We start from the raw sequence: 8,441 nt of genomic DNA, 5'->3' as shown, positions 1-8,441 counted from the left end.
TCGTCATTTTGATTGCAAACAGAAACAAAATCGAAGAGAACGTGGTGGGGCCCCCTTAGCTCGGTCCCATATCCTTTCGTATTTAATGCACCACCGGCTCTTAAAAAGAATTCCACGTGTTAAGTCATTTCCACTCATTATCACCCATAACCCAGCTGTTATCACATCACATCCATCATCCATCCATGTATGTATACCATCTTACACATAACATACATACATCCATCCTATACATACATGATGACCGCCATTCATTGGCTAGGGCTTCTTCTCTAGTTTAAAAACAGGGCTTTAAGTCCCCAATAGCACACTCAGCAGCCAGCACAGAGAGCGAGAGATGGAGAGCCTCTCGTCTGATACAGAAACAAGGGCGTCGATTTGGGATGATAGCTTTGTCTCAGATGAAGAAGTTGCAGAAGAGAGGAGCCCACGAGCTGGGTTCAGAGATAGAGATCCTTGGTCTAAGAAAAAGAAGAAAAACCAATTTTTTCTTGAAGGGTATGTTGAAGCAGGTGATGAGGAGGACCAAGAACAAGGAGGATCAAATGGGTTCTCAAGGACGAAGAGCTTGACTGATGATGATCTTGATGAGTTGAAGGGTTGTTTGGATCTGGGGTTTGGTTTCAGTTATGATGAAATCCCTGAGCTCTGCAACACCTTACCTGCTCTGGAGCTTTGTTACTCCATGAGTCAGAGGTTTATGGATGAGCAACAAAAGTCTCTGGAGACATCTACGGTTTCTTCAGTTACTTCTGAGACCTGCTCTTCTTCTTCAGGTCCGATTGCCAACTGGAAGATCTCTAGCCCTGGTATGCAAAGCTGCTTCCTTTTCATTCTATCCTTAAAAATTATGAATTTTTTTTTCTTGGGGTTTTTGAATGTGTACGTGATACTACTAAATCGAGTTTGATTTTAAATTCTGAATAAACACTTTTGGGCATTCCTCATCTTGTTTGTGGTCTAACTGGATATCAATGGATTTTGTGGACTAGATTGATTCCCCTAATTAGTTTTGAGTTTGATCTGATAAACAACTATGTTAGGGTTTTTTTTTTTTTTTTTCGATAGATTCTTTTTGTTTTCACAACTAGAAGATTTGCAAATTGATGTTTTGTTTCTTTGCAGAATTAATCTGGATCAACTGATCTATCTAGATGAAGCTCTGATGAGTGTGTCAGGTTATAATCTTGTCTTATAGGATAATTTAGTAAATACATTGGCACATTGGGTTCTTTGATTTGATGCCCATATAAGTAGTGTTAGAAATTTTGAGTTCTTTAATGTGCAGAGATCTGCATTATAAGGTATTGGAAATTGTAATCCCCCCTGTTTTATATAATAAAATGAGAAGTAATTTCCTTTTTTATTTATGAGGGGTGCCTGCATATGTTTTACCCTTTATTTGAAGTTGTAATTCTCAAAGAATCCAATAACACTTCGATCTAACTTGTATATTACTCTAGATACAAATTTTTTTAACCTTAATCCATGAACTTATTTTGAGAATTATGTCAATTCTTTTAGTTCCTGATATCTTGACTTGTCTTTCTGAGATTCAATCTCTTTTGAAACTTGATAGATACGGAGAATTAAAATCTGGCTATTGAAATATTAACTGAATTTTTTTTTAATTCCCATTGCAGGTGATGATCCGGATGAAGTTAAAGCAAGGCTGAAGTTTTGGGCTCAAGCAGTGGCATGCACAGTTAAGTTATGCAGCTGACAGTGATGGAATGTAATGGCTATATATATTCTTTCAGCTGCAACTTGATGTCCAAGCTTTATTTATAGAGGGAAATCTCTACTTGATATCGCCAAGGCCAGTATCTGCAGGATGCAAATTCTTGCAATTCTTTTGTTACAGGGGTCTGGCCGGGGCTGGGTATCTGATGACTATGGCCATGGCTACTGATGGAAATGGGCGGCATAGAGGAGGAAGATGAGGGGGAAGAGGAAGAAGAAACAAGAAAATCTGAGATTCAAATGAGACTAATATACTTGGCATTTGAGGCAAAGATAGCTATTTTGTAGATAACTTGTATGACTATTAGTTATCTACACTGGTTAATTAAATAAAGCATTCTTCTTTTTGTTCATGTTTATGATGAGTGATTGATCTTTTCTCTTTTATTTGTGTTACTAAACATTTGTCAGCTTCAATCTTTGAACCCCAAGAGGTATTTTCCTTGTCTTTCAGGTAAATCTATGCAGATTAGTTTCAAAACTTCTAGTTAGTTTCAGAAATTCCAAGTTGGCTTTGGTTAGAAGATCATATCAATTGACTAAGCCAGTCTCCCCTGAGATCTGTAATTCTTTTACTACAACAATAGTTTCAAATGAGAAGATGAGGAAGGTGAGGGGGAAGAGGAAGAAGAAACAAGAAAAATCTAAGATTCAAATGAGACTAATATACTTGCATTTGAGGCAAAGATCGGTAGTTTGTAGATAACTTGTATGACTGTTAGTTATCTACACTGGTTAACTAAATAATGCATTCGTCTGTTTGTTCATGTTTATGATGAGTGATTGCTCTTTTCTCTTTTATTTGTGTTACTAAACATTTGTCAGGTACAATCTTTGAACCCCAAGTGGTACTTTCCTTGTCTTTCAGGTAAATCTATGCAGATTAGTTTCAAAACTTCTAAGTTAGTTTCAGAAATTCCAAGTTGGCTTTGGTTTGAAGATCGTATCAATTGACTAAGCCATACATACCACCTTAGATCTGATATGGCATAGATTTGACATGAATACTGCAATGGTATAAGAATTGATCACAATTCTGAAGCCTATAATTCAGTCTAAATTGTTAACCAAAATGACTCAACCAATTTCTGCAAGTGTAAAGCTACCTGTTGAATTAGGCTCAAAGGTCCCAACTCCCAAGTCTTAAATCACAAACTAGGACTCAAAACCAATAATCAGGGTACAATTATTGAGGACATGGGATTTGTGTGTGAGGCAGCATCTGCTACTGACCAAGAGTAATATGCTATTGAATGGTGGCTAAAAATGAGCCATCCATTTATAATCAAAGTGTATCCTACGATCTTTTGTAAATATTTATAGTGGAAAGGAATAATTTTTTTCTATATATTATAAGGATAGAAGATTGGAAATTTCTTGATCTGAATCATAATAATTAATGTGAAAAAGGGAAAAATTAAAAATAAAAATGCTGTGGACCAGATACTAATTTCTTGATCTGAATCATAATAATTAATGTGAGAAAGGGTAAAATAAAAAATAAAAAAACTGTGGACCAGAAACTAATAAAGGTCAGTGAAACAAAAATTTATATTATTGAAGCTACCCCTACTGATTGGCTTCATTGGAGAATCTCAAATTATGAACCACTCTCTCTGTACAATTGTATCACATGATTATTAAGCTTGACAGAGAGATTGAGAATGAGAGGAGGAGAGTTTTTTGGAGTATTTATGCAATATATGGGAAAAGTGGAAACTGACATTAGCAGAGGTAGACATGCCCCAAGAGCAAGGAATGGAAGAGGTTAAGCTAAGGATGGTTCTGTCCTTGTCAGAAATATTAGGACCAGTTCAGTTTTCAAGAATTGGAAGCTTATCCACTGGGATTCATTCAAAGCAGATAAAGTTACATGTTTATCTTCTTCCTCCACCTCTTGTCCCTCTTAATCTGCTGACAACTCCCAACTCAACCAAAGAAGAAATGCTTGTCACAGCCAGGTTTGTGAAGGCTTAAGATTGCCGACACATGTCATGGGTAGGGGCAGTTTTAGCTGATATGGCAAAAGTTTGTCAGGACAAGTGTAACTGTGTTTCTCATCTTTATATTGTATTCCAGATGAATCACCATAGATGTGGATGGTGGCTGAATAAAGCCAGATAACAATGGATTATGAAACCATTCAATGGTCTACACTTTTTTCAAACTGATAGGGCATAGATTTGGCTGGTTAAATCATTGGATTTGATTTTAGTCAAAAATGAAGTAATGATTAATTATCCTTTCTTTTTTCTTTCTTTTTTTCAAATTCAATTTTGTATGAATTTTTTCTTTTCTTTTCTTTTCTTGGTTCCCAAGCAAAGCCTAAGGCTACGTTTGGATGCCAAGAAAAGAAAAGAAAAAGAAAAAAATTTAAAATTTTTAATCTTAGGAGAGAGATAAACACATAAAAAGTTTATTTTCTTTTCTTTTATTGACTTCCAAACGTAGCCTTGTATTTAAAGTTAACAGATTTCAGCAATTTGGTTTGGTGTAGATCGTTAGTCTCTTTGGCCCTTTTTGTTGAGTTCCCGATCTGCTACCCACATGGGGATGGGTGGGGACAGATCTGACCTCTCCATGGGGCGTGGGTGCTTGTGGCTGGCTGATCCGGAATCCTTTTTGTTTAGCGGGGGTGAAACTCTTATAGGATTGGGATCCACAAAAAAATGCGTCCTCATGTGGGGAGCAATCTTTTTCCCTAACTTTACCATTCCATAGACCGATAAAAAAAGTGAGATATTTTTTTTTTTAATGTTTCCATAATTTCCTACCCATATGATCAAACAACCTCAAAATCCCATGGGTTAGAATGGTTCGTTCAACTATCCCACCCTATCAAACAAACAATCCCTTTGGAAAAGAAGAATATGTTTTCCCATGGATTTGTTGGTCAATAATGATCTTCCAAAATTTTTATTTCATTGAGCGTAATTCACGTAATATTAGGATATTCAATCCATTACATGATAAAGCTTAGAGTTACCTAGATCCATAAGTGTAAATATTCTTCAGAAATATAGCTCTTGAACATGTTCACAATTTATAGAGATAAGAGGGAGGACAGCACTGACAACTATTTATAAGGAGAGAGAATACCTTCTCTATATAAGGAGGGAAAAGAAGAAATCTTTCTTTACAAGAAAGAGAGGGTGAGAATTCTCAACCCTAGGCTCTCTTTGGTTGGATTTCTATTTTTATTTTAAATTGATTTCTTAAAATAAATTAACAAAATACTTTTTTGTCAAGAAATTGAAATTGCTTTGTTTCATCAATTTAAAATATTTTAAGAATAAGAAATCTATTTGGTAGTTCAATTTTAAGAGTAGATTCTCTATATAGAAGAAGAAGAATAAGAAGAAGAATGATGATGATGATGAGAATGGTACAATAAGAATAATGATAATACTAATAAAATAATAATATTCATAATAAATATAAATACTAATAATTATTTTACAATGATTAAAAATAATAATAAGGGTTTGACGGTTAGTAAAATATAATTATTATATATTGGACTAAAATATAATAAGGTCTCTCTTTGAAATGATACCAAATAGAGCCCTTATTATTATTATTATCATTAGAGTAAATATCATCCCCTCCCCTCTAAGTATTCATAATATCAAACCCCTTCCCTGGGTTTTGAATAATGATAATGTCCTCCCTTAATTTTGAAAGATTCTATCAATTGTACCCTAAGTGGCTAACGGTGTTAAAACAACAATTCAAAAGACGATATTACCCTTTAATTGGAGTTTAAAATTAAAAAAAAAAAACAAAAGCATTTTTTCCCTTGCAACAGGGGAATCGAGAGAAAGAAGAAGGCGGGGAAAGAAGAAGGTGCCATTAACGACCTGCAACCTCATCTCTAACCTCATACCTTTCTTGGTATTACATGGTTGTATAAATGATATTCTTATTATTATATTTTGAGTATTGGTATAAAGAACAAGAAAGAATAAACTTGGTTATGTAATAATTGTGATTTTATATATATTATATTCCAATGCTCTGATTTATTTATTGTTTTGAGTACAAATTGTGTTGTTAAGATACTGCATCAGAGATTTTGGCAGGCTGAGTAGGATGATGTAGGCATCCTAGTCACATCTCTTGTGTTACAGGAAGTGGGGTGTGATAGACTTCATGGTTAATCAAGGTTCTTGATCATCCATCAGAGACGGCAAGTGACATTTCAATGGAAATCATGTGTCTTGTGTAAGACCAAGTTTATTGGAAATATTCCATTCCAGCAAAAATGATTACTATGTAATTTGTATATCTCTTGTAAATTCTATCTATCGTGATTCTCACACTATAGACACCTAGGACACAATCAATGACCTAATCAACAAAGATATACCTTGAAATAGTCAACAAATAGATTTTTGGTCAAAAAATTAAAATTGTTTTGGCTGTATCAATATGAAATATTTCAAGAATAAAAAAATCCATTTGATAGTTCAAATTCTAAGAATAGATTCTCTATATTTCTTTGGGAAGAATGGTGGTGGTGGTAATGGTGGTGGTGGTGGTGGTGGTGGCGGCGGCGGGGTAGTGGTGGTGGTGACGGTGGTGGTAGGGTAGTGGTGACGTGAAAGTAGTGGGGGTGGGGGTGGTGGCGATGGTAATAGTGGTGGTGGCAGCGGTAGTGGTGGTGGTGGTGGTAGCGGGGTAGTAGTGGTGGTGGTGGTGATGGCAATGGTGGTGGTGGCGGTGGTGGTGATGGCAGGATAGTGGTGGTGGTGGTGGTAGCGGGGTAGTGGTAGTGGTGGTAACAGGGTAGTAGTGGTGGTGGTGGCAATGGTGGGAGTGGGATGGTGATGGTGAGACCATTAGGAGAAGAAGGGTGGTGTTTTATTTTTAACATGAAATTACTACTTTGCCCATGAAATTAACCATGTGTTCATTCAAGAGCAAGAGTACTAAATCAAAAGAAATAGAAATTCTGAAACAGCTCCTCAGCTATTTCAGAATTTCTATTTCACTTGATTTCTAGTTCACTGAAATAAGGTGCAAAAATCAAACCAAACAATTTCAGAAATAGAAATCACCCCCTGAAATTGAAATAGAAATCATACCAAATCAGGCCTTAGGACCTTTTGGTAAATAAAAATAGGGATTTAAGTTGACCAAAATTGGGTGGTTTTGACTTAAAATGTATTCAAACAACTTTGTAATCTTTTCCTACCTTTCCCTTCCTCGTACCCTTGATCATGTGAGATAATAATCTCACACCCCCTCCACCCTCTCCTCTTCTTCTCTACTTTCTTTCTTCTTCCTTATTCTTTGCTGCAAGAATATTTCTTATAGCCTTTTTTTGAAATTGTGCGGTAGCTCCATGGACCTTAATCACTTGCGGTTCCCCTGCCCGATACGGTTGTGCAGTTCTTGGGTGGGGTCCACCCCTTTTATTAGAGGCACTGGAACCACAGGTGATAAAAATTCATAGCTCCACCCAACATCACATATGGCTTTAGATGCCACACTCACCATGCCTGATCAGGAAAACCTCCATAATCTTTCGATCATCGTCGAAAGCATTTTAGGAGAAGCTCCTACATAGTGGCAACAATGGTGGTGGAGCAAGAACATTGCAAGGATCCGATACCTTGATCAATGGCCCAAGACGAGACACATCAATAGTGGACAACTGGGGGATAACAGAGACGCTGATGCGTGGCATGGCATCATCTTCGGTTCATGCTCTAGTACCTTCTTCATCAATGGAAATGCACAACTTGCATTCCTTGGGAATGTGTTTTGATTTTTCTCAGTTGGGGGTGGGTGGTCGTGGTGGCCATTGTAGTTTTTGAGTAACTTTTGACCTTGAAACAAGAACCGATAATGGGTTTTTAGCTTTTGGTGGTGGAGGGAAGGGACTTCTCTACTTCCAAGGCGGGCTGTACTTCCGTGCGCCCAACTTGGCCCCACATACAAGGCAGAGGAAAGTACCGCCTTGCCCCTGCCCGAGCGCCCTACTCGAGCGGGGGTAAGGTGTTACTTTTCGCCCGCCTTGTATGCGGGGCAAAGTTGGGCGTACAGAAGTACTACCCGCCTTGGAAGTAGAGGAGTCGGATTCGTGGTGGAGGCGACAGTGGGTGGGGGGTGGTGACGGATGTAGAGGTGAAGATGGTTTAGGGATGGGAGTCGAGTTGACAAGGGCCAACTTGGAAAAATGTTAGTTTGGGGATAGGACTAAACTCACAAGGTACCCTAAACGTCATTTCTAAAACTTAAGGAACCTCAAAGATATATTTTTCAAACTCTGGGTACCTCAGATGTAATTTATCCCAAAAAAGGAACAAAAAAACAAAAAAAACAAAAAAAACCAAAATCGCTCAACTTTCACAAGGATTTGGTCCGAGTACGCTAATGCACACGGCACACCCGCGTTACCCGGCTGGATACTCCCAAGTCCCAAAACTATGGATTCTCGCTCTCTCTCTGCCTCTTTGATCAAACCGAAGACGATCACTTGCCAAGTTGATTTCGTTTGCTTCATCCGTACGAGGCAGTAGGGTTCGATCGATTCAGGTACCTCACTCACTCTCTCTCTCTCTCTCGCTTGCTCTCTTGCTTACGTCGGTAAGTTGTCAGTCACAAGTCACAGCCATCTGCAACGATCACTTGCAGAGGTGAGGTTCGTCCCTCAGAGCCATGGCTAGCAGATCCGCAATTTTCTGTGGCGA

The 8,441-nt window shown here is 37.7% G+C and overlaps 1 protein-coding gene across 2 annotated transcripts; it reads left to right on the top strand.

Moving 5' to 3' along the window:
• Positions 1-281: 281 nt before the first annotated feature.
• Positions 282-1,734, top strand: LOC122670346. 2 transcript variants are annotated; one of them, XM_043867189.1, is made up of 3 exons: positions 282-809; positions 1,126-1,178; positions 1,644-1,734. In XM_043867189.1, exons 1-2 carry the CDS (start codon positions 338-340, stop codon positions 1,143-1,145), a joined length of 492 nt encoding a protein of 163 aa, XP_043723124.1. In that variant the 5' UTR covers positions 282-337; the 3' UTR covers positions 1,146-1,178; positions 1,644-1,734. The 2 variants fall into 2 exon arrangements, with proteins under 2 accessions (XP_043723124.1, XP_043723123.1); XM_043867188.1 differs by lacking the exon at positions 1,126-1,178 and having other exon boundaries at positions 284-809.
• Positions 1,735-8,441: the final 6,707 nt, after the last annotated feature.

Source organism: Telopea speciosissima, chromosome 8 (genome assembly GCF_018873765.1).
Source record: "Telopea speciosissima isolate NSW1024214 ecotype Mountain lineage chromosome 8, Tspe_v1, whole genome shotgun sequence".
Classification (NCBI taxonomy): domain Eukaryota; kingdom Viridiplantae; phylum Streptophyta; class Magnoliopsida; order Proteales; family Proteaceae; genus Telopea; species Telopea speciosissima.
This window is presented reverse-complemented; position numbering and strand designations above follow the sequence as displayed.

Coding starts and splice junctions, on each gene's coding strand:
- LOC122670346 (XM_043867188.1), top strand. CDS start 338: ATGGAGAGCCTCTCGTCTGATACAGAAACAAGGGCGTCGATTTGGGAT. Junction 810..1,643: donor CTGGAAGATCTCTAGCCCTG/GTATGCAAAGCT, acceptor TTCCCATTGCAG/GTGATGATCCGGATGAAGTT.